Genomic DNA, 16,792 nt, shown 5'->3' with positions numbered 1-16,792 from the left:
ACAGTAGTTAATATTAGATTCCTTACCGACCCACCCATCCTCCCCGTTCTGCGAACTGATACCTAGGGTTAAGGACATCCCTTTCAGGGCCCTAGTTTCAAATGGCACCAGTGTTGGTTCTCACATGGCTCTGCGTGTTCTGGCGCGGAAAATCTGTGTGCAAAGAACTGACGTCAGCGCGCGGAGGCGGCGTCTATATACTCCAGCGACGTCATCACGGCGCACGACGCCGGCGACGGACGCGGAGCCGCAGGGGACGCCTGCAGACGACGCCTACCGACGCGCAGGGGTACTGCTACGCAAAAGTTTCCGGATCCAGACTGACGCCTGGGGATATTCTAAGGTAAGGAATCTAATACTAACTACTGTTTCTTACAGATATATCGTTACCGAAAGTAAGTAACTTGTTCAACAGGGCGGGTGGGGTCCTGAAACCTATGCCAGGCGCCTCTGCGCCTCTGGACATGGCCGGAACATCAAGACATTACCTAGGTGGTTCAACACATGGCAGGTTCTCTGAACACCAGAGCGGACAAACTCAGCCGCCGGTGCTTGATGTATCACAAATTTCGTCTGAACTCTGGCGCAAGCTCTCTTTCAGCAATGGGGAGAGCCTTGGTTAGATCTATTCGCCACCGAAGAGAACGCACAATGTCATCAGTTCTGCAGTTTAGAATTTCCAAGGGGGCACTTGCTCGGCGACGCTTTTGGTTGCGAGTGTAGGTGCAGTCTGTTGTACGCCTTCTGCCCAGAGTGTTGAACAAGATTGGCGCGACCGGCCCAAGTCATTCTTGTGGCTCCGGATGGGGTACGAAGATACTGGTATCCCGAGCTACTCAACATGGCGATCGATCCCCCGATCCGTCTGCTTCTTCAGGAGGATCTTCTGTTGCAGCAGCAAGGGACGATCCTCCACCCGAACCTGTCCAGCCTCTACCTCCATTCGTGGAGATTGAGCGGCGACAGTTGACAGCTTTTGATCTTCCCCCCAAAGTCTGTGATGTCATTCAGGCAGCCAGGCGTCCCTCCACTAAAATGGTATTCGCCTGTATGCAGAAAAAGTTTGTGGCGTGGTGGAACAGCAAAGTCTGTGGATCCCCTTTCTGCCCCTTTATCTGTCCTTATGTTCCTTCTTTCTTTGGCCCAGCAGGGCTCTGCTCTGGGCATTATCAAAGGTTATCTTTCGGCCATCTCCGCCTTTCTACGGCTTCCAGATCAGCCTTCTCTTTTTAAGTCCCCGGTAGTTAACTGTTTTTACAAAGGCATTACGCACATAATTCCTCCTGTGCCGTTCATCATGCCTCAATGGGACTTAAACTTTGTCTTAACATATCTGATGTGCGCTCCCTTCGAGCCCCTTCATAACTGTCCTTTGCGTCTTCTTACTCTCAAGACGGCTTTCCTGGTAGGTATCACCTCTGCCAGAAGAGTGAGTGAGCCCCAGGCTTTTTCTTCTAAACCTCCTTTCCTTTTTCTTCATCCGGACAAGGTGGTTTTAAGGACCCGTCCTCCTTTCTTGCCAAAGGTTGTCACGCCCTTCCACATTGGGCAGACCATCACTTTGCCCACCTTCTTACCGCATCCTTCGAAAGACCACCGTCTGGACCCAAAACGTACGCTCTCGTTCTATCTGAAGCACACACAACAGTTCCGGGTGGATGACCAGTTCTTTGTTGGCTACGTGGGTGCCAAGAAAGGTCGGGCCGTGCACAAACGGACCATCTCTCTGTGGGTTGTTCTCTGCATCAAAGTCTGTTACTCGTTGGCCAAGAAGGATCCTCCTGTGGGGCTGCGTGCTCATTCCACCAGGGCAACGGCAGCTACTTCTGCCTTGGAACGCGGCGTTCCCTTGCAGGACATTTTTCAGGCAGCTACGTGGGCCTCGCTGCACATGTTTACCAAGCATTACTGCCTTTGCAGTCCAGTCCGGAGAGACTGCTTCTTTGGCCGTTCTGTTCTCCGTGACTTTCTGATGTAATCTTGTTCGCAGACCCTCCACCGGGGCTGGTATTGCTGGTGTATCGATTCTAAGGTTCGGAATCTATCACTAACGTATCTCTCTTTCAGATGCACAAGTTACTACTTGTGTAACAATATATCTGTAAGAGACATTAGTTAGTGTAGATTCCTTACCGCCCCACCTATCCTCCCCGTTATGTGAACTGATTTCTAGGATTAAGGACATCCCTTTTCAGGGCCCTAGTTTCTTGGCACCAGTGGTCAGTTGGTTGCATGGCTCTTCTTTCCTGGTGCGGAAAGTCGTGTGCAGAACTGATGTCAGCGCGCATGGGTGGCACCTAAGTAATCTCTGTGACGTCATGTCTACACTTACGACGCCAGCGACGGCTGCGGAGGTACTTCTAGCGAAAACTTTACGGATCCAGTCTGACGCCTTGGGATATTCTAAGGTAAGGAATCTATCACTAGCTAATGTTTCTTTAGTGTATCATTACATAAGTAGTAACTTGTGCTTTAATGTTGGGTCACTCACTCAGGGTTTTGATACCAACTAAGGATCAGCAGGTGACTATTAACATTTCTGTTACAGAGAAAAGCTCATTCGTCATAGTACGCATTCCCCGAGTAAATTATTGACGTGGTGTATGTTTACCACTTTACGGGTCTGACCAAAAATACTATTGACTGATCAAAAGTGACAGTGATTATACAGGGGATCATAAAGAACTGACGACGGCCACTGCCCCTAAGGGGTGTGTAATGGTTGGCCGAAACATGTTGACAATATTTAAAATGATGTTTGGGTGAAGAAGAAGCCCATAGACTATCAAATTAAGTAATTTTTAATCCAGTCTGGGGGACACAGGAATAAAATATCAAAATCAAATCGGTACCCTTAAGGTATTTTTAACCCCTCCTTAGTCACAATCTTGTCCCCTCAATCATTGAAATCCATTCAGAACCGGTTTGCTCCAACCCTGTTAATGGCCACACAGGGAGTGTAGTAGCTGATGAAGCATGGCGCTATTAGTGGGTGAGGCCATTTTTTTACCCAAGACAGGTTTTTTTTATAGTTTTTAATTTCATCAACCGTTTATAGGCTGCAGGGAGGGTGGTTGATGGATTATTACCTCTGCCTCCTTTTTGTAATATAGCTGTTCCACGTCTGTTAGAACATCACCTTGCCAGTGTTCTGTGCTCCACCTCACCTTTCCAAATAGGGGTGACTCCTTCGCTTGGATCCCAAGAGAGCGCTGAGCTTTTTAAGAGATTGTATTAAAGAACACAGAACGGATGATTAGGTCTTTCTGGGGAGCAAAGGCAGCTAACTTTGTGATGGTACGCTGACACATTAAGTGTGTGAAGGTCTTGGAGGGAAGCTGTGCTACAGACTGGAGCTTCTTGTAGCCCGATCATCTCTGGAGTGAAGAGCCAACAAGCCTTGGCAATGGCAAGTTGACGCGGTGCACAGGGTTTTGGTCCCAGATGTTCCGACGTGGGATATGGTCCTCAAAATTGCAGAAAGGGCAAGTCAGGCCTCGTGGGAGTTGCAGAACCACCACCTGTGTTGCTGAATCTCGGGAAGTCAATAGAACAGGAGCAGCAGACCGGTCAGCTTCCTTGCTGTGCCTGGAGATGCAGGGGAGTGACTCCTTCACTCAAAGGGGGATTACTTGGGATGTACTTGATGCCCACAGGCCTTCTGGAGAACATGGATGAAGCACAGACTCAGACAACGAAGACATAAAGAACAGTGAGACCAGGAGCAGCAGGAGTGTTCCTTGGTTCAGTCTCTGTTCCAGGTGAAGTCCAATTGTCCAGAGGATTGAAGAGCGACGTAGTTTCAGGGTTGTCTTGTCCCACAACGAATATAAGGACCCACCCTCAGGTAAGCCTTAGAGTACTCGAAGGAAAGGGTTGGAACAACTCGGGGGTCCCTCCCAGAGAAGGTGGTATGACAGTTCGCCAGAGCGGGAGCCAAGAGTTCCCTGAACTGGTTCAAATTGGAGTATGGAAGTAGGGCACTAGATGTGCCCTTCAAAGCTGTCCGGAGGCGCTGTCAAGCGCCCCCCCCCCCCAACCCAATTCACTAAATACTGATGTCCACTATATGTATTAAAATGGCTGACCCCACTTACAAACCCGGGAGTCTATTCTCCAGGCTTTGTTGTTAGCTTGTCCTGGTCAAATAGGGGTACCCTCACTCTTATAACCAAGCACCCTGCCCTCAGGACTGAAGAGCCTGCCATAGGGTTGACTTATAGGTTTTAAGTGCAGAGATCTTCGATATAAGGAAACATATCTGTGGTTAGAGGTGCAAGCACCAACTCGCACAGGCTGCAATGGCATGCCTGTAGTCACAGTTTAAGTGGACCTATGTCCTGGGTAACTTTGTACCATATACTAGGGACTTGTAAGGGTCCACCAGTAGCCAATTGTGGTGGTACTAAAGTACTCACCGTGCCAGTTTAGGAAAGAAAGCACAGTTGTGGGGTCCTCATTAGCAGGAACCCAGCAGTCTAGGTCAAAACCACACTGACACCAAGCGAAGAGTGTGGTAAACCGTGAAAGAGGATTCCACTTCCCTACAGGTAATATCTACCTTAGCCACTGTAAAACCTTTGGGGATCCACTGCACACTATATCTCATTTTATTATATTATAGACCGTGCCAGCTTCCTACAACCTCTCTATATAGCATAGCAGCATTGTATCCTGGTGTTACATTATCTGTTATCTGCAGAGTGACATCATGGAAGATGCATCACATATTTATGGAAAATTACTGCCTGAATGTGGAACCTTCCAGAAATTCAGTTGTGGGAGAGGCAGTCCAGCATAATCTGTTGGCCAAAGAGAAGCCTCTGCTGTGTCCTTCTTGTGTTAAGTTTAATCAATGTTCTAACTGACATTGAACCATAATGAAGACCTCTGTGCCAAAGAAGCCTTTGCTGCCCTGACGCCTACCTGAATAGCTGGAGTCATCTGTGTGCTGTTGCTTGCCCTCCCGCCTCCCGCTGCCTGACTCCCCTGCCATCTCGGAGCACGGTAGCCGAGAGGAGCGCGGTCGAGGGGGAAAACTACACTACCCAGAATCCCGAGCGGCGCACGCCGCGTCATCTGCGCGCCAGGAGGCGCTGAAATAGCGAGTCACCCCGGTCGAGGGGGGAACCTCTGTGCCAAAGAAGCCTTTGCTGCCCTGACGCCTACCTGAATAGCTGGAGTCATCTGTGTGCTGTTGCTTGCCCTCCCGCCTCCCGCTGCCTGACTCCCCTGCCATCTCGGAGCACGGTAGCCGAGAGGAGCGCGGTCGAGGGGGAAAACTACACTACCCAGAATCCCGAGCGGCGCACGCCGCGTCATCTGCGCGCCAGGAGGCGCTGAAATAGCGAGTCACCCCGGTCGAGGGGGGAACCTCTGTGCCAAAGAAGCCTTTGCTGCCCTGACGCCTACCTGAATAGCTGGAGTCATCTGTGTGCTGTTGCTTGCCCTCCCGCCTCCCGCTGCCTGACTCCCCTGCCATCTCGGAGCATGGTAGCCGAGAGGAGCGCGGTCGAGGGGGAAAACTACACTACCCAGAATCCCGAGCGGCGCACGCCGCGTCATCTGCGCGCCAGGAGGCGCTGAAATAGCGAGTCACCCCGGTCGAGGGGGGAACCTCTGTGCCAAAGAAGCCTTTGCTGCCCTGACGCCTACCTGAATAGCTGGAGTCATCTGTGTGCTGTTGCTTGCCCTCCCGCCTCCCGCTGCCTGACTCCCCTGCCATCTCGGAGCACGGTAGCCGAGAGGAGCGCGGTCGAGGGGGAAAACTACACTACCCAGAATCCCGAGCGGCGCACGCCGCGCCATCTGCGCGCCAGGAGGCGCTGAAATAGCGAGTCACCCCGGTCGAGGGGGGAACCTCTGTGCCAAAGAAGCCTTTGCTGCCCTGACGCCTACCTGAATAGCTGGAGTCATCTGTGTGCTGTTGCTTGCCCTCCCGCCTCCCGCTGCCTGACTCCCCTGCCATCTCGGAGCACGGTAGCCGAGAGGAGCGCGGTCGAGGGGGAAAACTACACTACCCAGAATCCCGAGCGGCGCACGCCGCGTCATCTGCGCGCCAGGAGGCGCTGAAATAGCGAGTCACCCCCGTCTCGCGGGACGCCGGGCGAAGCCCGGGCCAAGGGCGGGCCCGTTTTAGCCCGTTCTAGACTGTGAGAGACTGGACTGGGCCACCCCTCTTACCTTCATCCTCTAAACCGAACTGTGGTAAGGCAAAACACTCTTATATTTACAGTACAATCGGACTATTACTGCTATATATATCTCCAGGGCCTCGCTGTGAATAATCGTGTGACACTATGTCAAAGCAAAAAACGCCTGTCACCCCGGCTAATACAATGGACAACTATCTGGTCCAGGTAGTGACAAAAATCAATAATAATCTGAGGTCCTCCCTGGGTATTGTGGACTCGCCACCTTGTGCTCAAATTAATCAATCAGTGGTATTTCAGTCTGTTACTGATGATTTCATTGTCACCGACCCTATTGAGGACCCTAATGAGCACTCTACAATTAATGTATCCACGGCCTCTACTGACCAACAACCTGACCCCTTTGCAGATTTAATTAATTTAGAAGAACAAGACAAATCTGTTACAATTGAGGAGTTAGTTACAGAGACCAATACCCCTCCCACACCGGTCCCCGCTCCAAGAGCCAAAAAAGGGATTACTAAGGCACCACCTAGAAGAGGTGGCCTACGCTCTTGTAAAAACAAACCCGCAACCCCACCCAGACGAACAAAGAAAAGGGCGGAAGAGGGGATAAGGGAGGAAGAGTATGAAAATGTAGAAGGGGAGGACACCCTCCTAAATAAGCTTATGGGTATATTAGAGTCCAAACTATTAGGATTAATGAAACCCCTCATATCAAAAGTAGACCAACTAGCTAACAAGGTCAACAAGCTAGAGACCCTCCTAAGGAAAACTAATGAGGGGGTGAGGGAAATTTCAAATTTAGTAGCAACTAAATTTGAACAAATGGAGACTGCAGGGAAATCACTCGGGGGGAACATGAATGCTGGCTTACAAGTTCCATCTGAGCAAATCCAACAAGCCAGCTCTATGCACGATAATACCCCTGACACGGCCCTAATTCCAGATGCAGCCCAACCAGTGGGCAATACTATCTCTGAGATCCTAAACCCAGAAACTGCCCCAGTCGAACTAATTGTTGAAGCCTCGCCCCTGATCTTAGTACTAGCAAACACACCTTTGCTGAAAACTGGACAGATCGAGTCTCCAGATTCCTTAAGAAACAAGGCTCTCCAGTGGCTTAGTAGTAATATGCACATAACTCCCTGGGGCAAGGAAAAACTATCTGACGATCTGCTTACAGCAAGAAGGGTTAGGTGGATAGGCACTAAGGCGAAGAAATTCCAAGGGGATTGTGTGGTCTTGAATTTCAAGGGCCCTGAAGTGTTGCCTGACGTCCTACGGAACATCCTCCCTCCACAACGTAGGACAGCTGAAATAGTTCCACTGACACTGGATTTCTTCTATAGCAGAAGAGGTCTAGTAGCTAAACCTAGCATACTGAGAACAAAATGGACAGTTGTGGGAAACAGAAGGGCTAGGTCCAATCCAGTATGCGAGTGGGGGCTAAACTTGGACAATCAATACTCTGTGTTAACTGACCTAAACGAGTGTGATTGACTCGCATGTGCCTCTCCCGTCCCGCTAGATATGCAGTTGGACCAAGGATATGTTAAGACTTCCACGTTAGATGAACCTTCATTAGTCTCTAATGTATTCTGTACTTCCGTCCCTGAGGAAGTAAATAGAGTTCAGATGGAACAGGGAAGAACATTAGAGGTAATTGAGAAGTCATCAACATTGAGTGGAAATGTAACACTAGGAATAGACCCTGTAGAACCATTAAATATCCCCGATATTGACCAGACATACCTCCAAAAGGCCAAACCGCAATTATCAATTATTTCTTGGAACATAGCTGGAATTATAAATAAGCTAAATATTCCAGACTGGGTCGACTTTATCAACTATTACGACATTGTCATGTTCCAAGAAACTTGGTCGCTTACACCAATCTTCAGGCAAGGGTATTTGAACTTTTACGTCCCGGCTACAAGAAATCGAGTGGGACGTCCCTCTGGGGGCCTGCTAATTTGGGTACGCCAAACTTTGAATTGTTCGGTTAAACAAAGGTCTATACCCTCTAACGACATTTTGGCACTTGACATTACCTGGCAAAATGGTCAACAACTAGCCCTGTTTAATCTTTATTCAAGGGGAGTTGCCAGGGGCAAACCATCAGAGACCCTAACGTCCCTTGAGAATCATATTGAATTGCTACCAGTCCCAACCCATATAATAATAGGCGGGGATTTTAATACTACCTTTGAACCCTTGGGTGAGGAGGATAAGATCCTGGCCGAAGATGAGGATACCAAGTGGGGAATTCCCCAACTAGATATCCCAGCAATTAGGAAATGGAGCACAGTAGCAATCCAACTGAAAAGTTTTTGTCTTTCTAGAGGACTTAGAGCAGCCAATGGTCGGGCACTGTCAGATTCTATGGGGAAAAATACCTTTGATAATGGCCGTTCGGCCAGTAGGATAGATTATATACTCCTGGATGTAAGGGCTTGGGATAAATTGGTAGATATGGAAGTGAAGGATAAAATTGAAAGTGATCACAATCCTCTGTGCCTGACACTACATACCTACCACGAAAAACCCGAGCATCCTAGTGGGGATCACATGGTTACGCAGGACCTTGTAAGTTCAAACAACTCCCGACATTTGAAGTGGAGTATGCTCCTAGAAGACATTGCCAAAATAGAGACTCTAAAGAAAGTAGTGGTGGGCGAAGTCGCTAAGATTAAGTCTTATTATGGAAAGACTGATTTTACTGACTATATGATGGCTGCCCATGAGATACTTTTTTCCAAAATCCAAAGTTTTTTTTCTTAAAAGAATAGCCCCAAATAAAAAGAAGAAAGCCCAAGAAACTAGAGGGTGGTATGACAAGAGCTGTAGGGCAGCACGAGATAATCTTAGCAGGGAACTAAGATCAGGAAGGGCAGAAGCAGTAAGGCTGGCGAGAAACCAGTACAGACAGGTTCAAAAATTAGCTAAGAAGCGTTGGGATGAGGATTGTTGGCGAGAACTTAAGGAGGTGTGTGCCTCCAAGGACTCTAAGCGCTTCTGGGCTTCAGTAAAATGGGCAAAGGGTGGCATAGCACTCCAGCCTACTAATAATGTCGCAAAAAGCAGTTGGATAGAATACTTCCAACCACAGTATGCTCGTAACCCCATGTTTAATAATGTTAGTCTTCCTCCGCAAGTTTACTACAAAGCACCTATATTTGTTGAAAGGGATGTGAGTATTGTACTGGACTGTGTAGCAGGGGGGAAAGCCCCAGGCATGGATGGAATTCCGGCTGATATTTTCTTATCGGACCGGAAGTCCTGGTGTAGCTACTTCACAATGCTGGCTAATGCGGTGGCTATGGGAGGGAAAGTGCCTGCTTCATGGAAGGGAGCTGGAATAATTCCCATATATAAGAAAGGTGACCGATCCCTGGCTAAAAACTACAGACCCATTAGTTTGATCGACACAGCACAAAAGCTAATGGGTCGATTAGTTCAAAACAAATTGCAGCAATGGATCGACGAAAACAACATCTTGTCATCTTATCAAGCTGGGTTTCGGCCCCTAACTAGTAGCGTCGATCAAGTCCTCCATTTTCTAACCATCTATTGGAGAAACGTCACTTTAAAGAAGGGGACATTGTATGCAGTTTTCGTAGATCTAAAAGCCGCTTTCGACTTGGTCCCCAGGGAAAAACTCTGGCAGACCTTGGCGGACGCAGGCCTAAGCCAGGAATTGCTCACACTCCTTGTTCGCCTACATGAAAACAATTTTGCAAGGATACGATGGGGCAAACAAGGAGATGTAACTGATCCCTTTCCGGTTGAACGTGGGGTGAGACAAGGGTGTGTCCTAGCTCCAACCCTCTTCTCTATTTATATAAATGGTATCGTTGAACATCTAGAGAAGATTGCTAGTGACGCCCCAGTAATAGCTGGCTCTCGTGTACCAGTTCTCATATTTGTGGACGATACACTCTTACTTTCCCGCACCCCCAGTGGGCTACAAAAAGTGGTTGATGCCTTTGGTGTATATTGTGATGAGAGGGGCCTGGAATTGAACACTACTAAAACAAAATTCATGTGCCTCAATCAGCAGTCCAATTTTAAGGGTGTAATAAAATACAAAGGTACACCCCTAGAAAGAGTGGACTCTTTTTCATACCTAGGTATCACTCTGCAAGAAAACATGAGCTGGAAACAACACATAACCACAACCCTACTAAAGTTTAGACAGTTAGCAGGCGCTATTTCCTTAAAACACCGCACCTCACTGACAAAGCCTGTAAACTGTGTGATGGAAATTTATTCCATGAAAGTCTTGGGGGCTTGTTTATATGGTTCTGAACTATGGGGGTTCTCAAACTTGAAAGAATTGGGCCGAGCTGAAAACAGGTTTTTACGAGGGATCGTAACGGTCCCCCAAAGCACCCCAACAATCCCGTTAAAATTGGACCTGGGAAGAAAATCTGTTGAGGACATAGCGAGGCTTCGGCCCCTCCTATATTGGAGACGAGTTATGGTGACCCCAGAATTAGGCCACTATGCAGCAGCATTGATGGATGTCATCAAATTCGACCATTTCCATAGTATTCCATGGTTAAGGGAGTTGCGGGGACTCCTTACAAAATTGAAATTGGACTATTTATGGGACAATAAAGATGTGGCCTGTTTCCCTACGAAGGAAAAGTTAAAAGATCTATATTGGGAAATGGTATATTTTACAATGTTTAGTGACAGTACAAGCGCAAATTTAACATCTCTCTTCCTAAATACAAAAATGTACCCTTCTTATGAACCTTTCTGGGACTTAATTGAAAAACCATACGATAGAAAACTTTATTTTCAATTTCGTATTGGTACACTTCCTTTGAATGCGTTCAAGAAGCATTGGTCCCTGGCATGGGATGATCATTGTCACCATTGTAATGAAGAAACTGAACACATCTCCCATTTTTTGTTTTGTTGTCCATTGTACCTGTCCCCCAGACGTAAATGGTTAAAACCGGTGTGCTCAAAGTTGGGAACCCGAAGCCAATCTGAAGCCCTTAGGATACTTGAAACAGACTGTTCAACATTGCTTGTGGTTGGTGTAGCAAAATTTTTGGCTTGGTCGTGGCTAATTCGTACCCGATCATTAACGGCTATTGCATCAAAATGAAATTACGTATATCTTCAATTTTGCTTTTTGCGACATGGATTATTGTCTTTTAACTTACAGAAACTTTACTTTTTAAAGTGTAATAATGTGTTGTAATATCGATGTACTTTTTACTGTGTATTATTCGACATTTAATGTTTAATATGTATTTTTAGAAGTATTTTTATATGTAGTATTTATTGTATTAGGGTTAGGTGAATGCTTTTATGACAAATGTCGAATAAAGCTTTATAAATTGAAAAATTGATAATGAAGACTGCTTGATATTCAGATTCAAGCTGTGAATCTATGAAGGTTGCAATGCTGGAGAAAAAACAATTTACCTGTAAGTGTAGTTCTCCAGCGATGGTATCCTTCATAGATTCTTACCTGTGAGCCTCCCGTCTCACTAGTCCTAGGTGGTTAATATGTTTATTCTTTCACATTTGTGCTTTTGAAATGTGAGTTATTGTGGCCTCTGAGGGAATAGAGATCAATGCGCCTTTACCTAATTGGTCGAATTTGGTGTGGTTTCTAATGATGTGGAGGGTGTATTAAAGCAAATGTCTTTATGTGCATTAAAGGAAATTTGACAGTATTGATGTTGTTGTATTACCATGGGTTTCCAAGCTCAATGACTGGGGAAGATTCAAGCATTTGAATCTATGAAATATACAATCACCAAAGTGCTGTACTTACTCTTAACTTGTTTCTTACCATTTATGAGCCTGTCTTTTTCTTTTACGTGCAAATGTTTTGACTATTTTACTGCTTTAAACTTGTTTCAAAATATTGTCCATATCGCAACGTTATACTTGTTCTTTTTTTCTCAATAACATGATCTAGAAAGTAAAAACTGCTATAAAATGTTAGTCAGTTGATGTACTACGCTAATTTATTCACAATTTTATAAAATGATTGCAGTCCGTTATGTTTCTACAAAAAACTGGTACAAAACAGGTATGCCTGGTTTTCAAAAATGGAATTGTTTGGATGGGTGGGGTGCTGTATTCACTGCTTCTCTCACAAGATAAGGCCAATGGTATTTGTATTTTAAGATATTGGGTTAAAAGAGCCTTTGTAAAAAGAAGTTAACTGCTTTTATTTTGTTTTGGATTGGTATGTTCCCTGAATTCAATTTGTAAAATGAGAAAATCGTTTGGATTTTTAAAGTTCCGAAAAGTCTTGAAATGTTAGTCCTACAAATGTGAAATGGAGTCTCTTTAAAATAAATATTTTCTGTTTTCTTTTAGTTTAGTCCCTTGGCCAAAGGTTCTGTGAGATACATGGTCTCGACCGGTGCAGATGGCACTGTGTGTTTTTGGCAGTGGGACGTGGACACAGTGAAATTCAAGTAAGTAGCAACTGCGCTCACGTACATTTTGAAGCTTTCAATAGCTTCAGTACTTGTGGTAAAGCCATTTAACAATGCTGACTATTAAGTTAAAATATCTCAGTTTAATGATGCCGCGTGTCTGTCGTTGTGGACTTGTCAATAATGTTAAATCCCTGACAGAATAAACACACTGCTGCTAGAAGTCATCATTGTACAAGTAATTGCCAAGAGAAGAATAGTTACCAAAAGGATCATTTAAAAATTATGCTGAATACACTGGTGCAGATGTTATTCTACAATATTGCCAGTGCAGTTGACTGATTTATGTACAGATTGAGAAAGAATCTGCAGTATGGTGTCTATTTTGCGATGTGAGGAAAGTGGTTTATTATATGGAGTGGTTGTGAGCGCACAATGTGTAATAAACTCCCACCTGTACTGGGTCCAGTCAACCTTCCCTCAATGCTGGGTAGCTGTGGTTCTGAGCAGTTCGTTTTTATCAAAAGAACAAGTGTAAAGCGCAAAGAATGACCAAAACAGTCAAATATGTAAGAAACCGTACATGATCAAAATCTGATACCAATATATGAATATAGGTTGTATTTTTATCTTCTAATAGACATTGCACGACAATAAATCGACCGGAAATTTCTGGAGATATGAATTTTCAAAGGAACAGTAAATCACTGCCTTTTAATTGTTAGAAATTGTGCTTCTTTGCAGATGCGTACACACTATTGGCCCCCATTAGAACTACTAGAGGCTGGCTTTTTACTCTGATAGTGCACTGGGACCTGCTAACCAGCCCCCAGTGTCAAAGAAAAATGTGGCGTAGGACCGCCTGTCCAACTGCTGAATCCTCTTGACATGTAGACTGAAGGCAGTAATATCTCGTGAAAGTGTGGACATTTTACCATGTCGCAGCACAACATATTTTCCGGAGTTACTCCAGCAAACAAAGCTGTCGGCGTTGATACTGTTCTTGTCGAATGAGCTTTGACTTTCCTCTGCAAAGGTTAGTTAGCCTTGTCATGGAAGAAATGAATAGCAGATGCCAGCCATCTGGCTATTGTTGCCTTTGTTACAGCATTTCCAAGAGTTGCTTGACCATAAGCCACGATCAGCTGGTTGGATCGTCTGATATCCTTCGTTTTCTGTAGGTAGAATTTTAAACAGCGTTCAACATCCAGCGAGTGTATTGCTCTTTCTGCTGGAGTGGATGGATCCGGAAAGAATGTTTTTAATCTTAGCGGTTCGTTTAAGTGAAATTGTGTCCTTAATAGGGTCATAGAAATGAAGTACGATCTTGGATGATCCAAAAAGAAGTAAAAGCTGAAGAAACTTAGCAGAGCTCAGGGAGACTCCCTTCACACACGACGTGCGGTGAAAGTCTGAGGATAACTGGCTCTGCAGAGAGGGTTCTAGAGGGTGCTGATAGCTGATTGGTTGTGACCAAATTTTTGGTTCTTTTAGCATAATAATGTAGATAGGCTATTAAGATCTAGGCCTCAGCCCTTTTCTTTTGGGCCTAATACTGTTATTTACCTTTGGCACTGCTTTTTAATTTACCGTGGGACTTTCGCCTCGGCGACGGGCAATGATTCAGGCATGTGAATCTATGAAAGATACCCCAATACAGGATAAATATGTTTATACATATATATCACTACAGTAACCTTGTAAAGCAAGGTTTTTGTGGAAAAAGGTAGGGCTGATGGCCTTTTTCAAAGTTGCCCGGCGCTAACCGCCTCTATACCATTCTAGTTATCAAACAAAGAGGCAGGCGCTGGAGACTGAAAAGCAGGAAACAGAAGTTTTATTCCGACGGAGCAGAACACATCAGATCAGACAACAAGGTATCGTTTCGAGGTGCTCGAACAGCCTCTCTGAGGCCTGGCCTTTTATACTCTGGTTTATGACATGTGAGCATTCTTTATTGCAGAAAAGACTCTTTGAAGTATGAGAAGACATCCCCGGAATCCCCGTTTCAGACCCACCCCCACATGTATCCACAATAGAGGTCCTCACCCCACATACAATAGGAGGGGGCTATCACGCAGCTGAGTGTTCCGCCGATTCTTAGGATGTGTGCGCCTGATCGTATCCCAGGGGGTGGGGAGGCCATGATCAATAGTAGCTCCTTTGTAGAGGAGCGACTCCATACAATAAGGGGGGCAATAAACTGTATCCCCCGGCTAGGTGGTGGCCTGGGACCCGTGCGGACAATCGGACTCAGAGGAAGGGGTCATCAAAAGAGGGGTATTCATGAAAGGAAAGGGAGTGTTGGTCAGGCGCAGGTGCAAATTCCCAAGGACAGTGTCATGCGGAAGGAGAGGGTTTATGACTTGTGCATGTGAGAGCGGGGGCAGCCAGGGTGTGCAGGGGATGCTCGCAGGGTCGGGGGAGCGCGCTGGCGATCGATCGTGAACAGGGAGACCATGGTACCTAAAATAGCTGCCGTGCATATTGTACATGGATGACAAGATGGCGCAGAGGATGTTCAGTTCGCAAACTAAAATTCCACAGTCCTCCCTTTTAACATGTCTCGCCAACTTGTCAATTCGGATCTATCCCCATAAGGCCACGTACTTCTACCTCGTAGAGGGGACTCATGTGCTCAGTTCGGAAGTCCAAAGTCATAGGGCACATGCAGTTAGAAATGAGTGCACACAAAGATGGCAAGCATTGAATACCTAGGCAACACCCACATAGTATCACAATCGGTATCAATATGAATGTAAACAACCTCCATTCCCAGCCCTTCAGAGTGTCCCAAAACCAGCTCCCAAGCGACCATCCTTCTTGCTCTTGATGAACTTCTGAGGAAAGTCTATGGAGGTGCTCAATTGCCTTGTAGACTGAGGGCGAGTTATCTGGCACGTAGGTGCAACAGCTGGATCCGATGATGCGGCATGCTCCTCCACGGTCGGCTAGAACAACGTCTAGAACCAGGCGATTTTGAAGGGTCACAAGGCGGACCGCCTGAAGCTCAGCCGTGTTGTTAGCGAGGGCGCCAGCTGTGATGTTGATAGTTGTTTCTATTGCCTGGGTCAGATGTCGGATGGCGCGGCTGTTCGCCATCGGGCCCCACAGAGGAACAAGTCCCTTCGCTGCATCCAGGAACTGTGCTCCAGTGGAGTCGGCTTGTCCAATGTCACTTGCGCGTCTCTGCCGGTGATGATCAGCAGGGGCTACATACGTGGGGGGGAGGACGAAAGCGATGTAGCAAGTGCCTCTCCAACCTTTCGGGAGCCAGGTGTAAGCTTTGGTGCCACAAACAAAGTACATATTCGGAGAAGCAACAAAAGAGGGGGGGTCAATTGAGTCCAGTGTCCTTGTGATGTGGCAGGCACTGTGACCTACCAGCTGTCTTCCCAGGCCTTCGATGCACACCTGGCCAGTGACGTTGATGACAGACAGGGCCACAGTCAGAGTGGCGGCGGTTCGCATCCGTAGGTGGGAGAAGGTGGTTCTAGCTGGATTATGGAGCACCTGCATTTCTACTCGCTCCTTTGCAGGGATGTCCATAAGGAAGGCGGAACCAGAGGGAACACGACACAGGGGAGCAGATGCCCTTCCGGTTGTGTTCAGCCAGAACCCATGGTAGAAGTGTGACACTGTTTGACCAGAAATGGTGTTGTCCTTGTGGCTTTCTTGCATGAGTATCAACCAGGCAAGGCAGGAGCCATGAACTGAGAAAGGAGAAGGGATGAAGGGGATGGAGTGACCGGTAGCATGCGGAAGCAGTCCGCAGATCCAGCAGTTGGTGGCATTTGCAGCAAGGTTGTGCTGGTGCAACAGTTGTACAAAGGAATTGTTCCAGAACTCCTTACGCCTCTCTCGGAGCTGAGGTGAGAGGGAGATCAGGTGATGCTCTTTCATAGTGGTTGGCTGTGCAGTGGTTAGCAATATCTGATGAGCAGGAGTGCTTTCCTCCAAGATCCAGAAGGAAGTCATGAGGAGGAGGCAAAAGAGGAAAGCAATGAAGAAGGCGATTGTCTTTGATTTGTGCATATTGTCAGTCTTTGGGTTCCTGTAGTGGGTATTCCCGGCTGCTTCCATCATCTTCTGATCTGGCGCTTCCATCATCTTCTTATCTGGCGCTTCCATCATCTTCAAGGTGCTCGGTAGCGGGCAGAACCAATGACTTCGTTTAGCTTCTCTCCGGGTAACCTTTGGTGGTGTTTGGGTCACCGTTCT

The 16,792-nt window shown here is 46.7% G+C and overlaps 1 protein-coding gene across 1 annotated transcript in view; it reads left to right on the top strand.

Moving 5' to 3' along the window:
- The window catches only part of BRWD1 (bromodomain and WD repeat domain containing 1), a 2,503,800-nt gene that overhangs the window by 145,324 nt on the left and 2,341,684 nt on the right, over positions 1–16,792 (top strand). Inside the window, exon 9 of the mRNA XM_086935423.1 lies at positions 12,510–12,610. Coding sequence (XP_086791549.1) covers positions 12,510–12,610 — 101 coding nt within the window. The remainder of the gene's footprint in view (positions 1–12,509; positions 12,611–16,792) is intronic.

Source organism: Lissotriton vulgaris, chromosome 8 (assembly GCF_964263255.1).
Source record: "Lissotriton vulgaris chromosome 8, aLisVul1.2, whole genome shotgun sequence".
Classification (NCBI taxonomy): domain Eukaryota; kingdom Metazoa; phylum Chordata; class Amphibia; order Caudata; family Salamandridae; genus Lissotriton; species Lissotriton vulgaris.
Note: the sequence above shows the minus strand (reverse complement) of the source record. Positions and strands in the feature narration are given on the sequence as shown.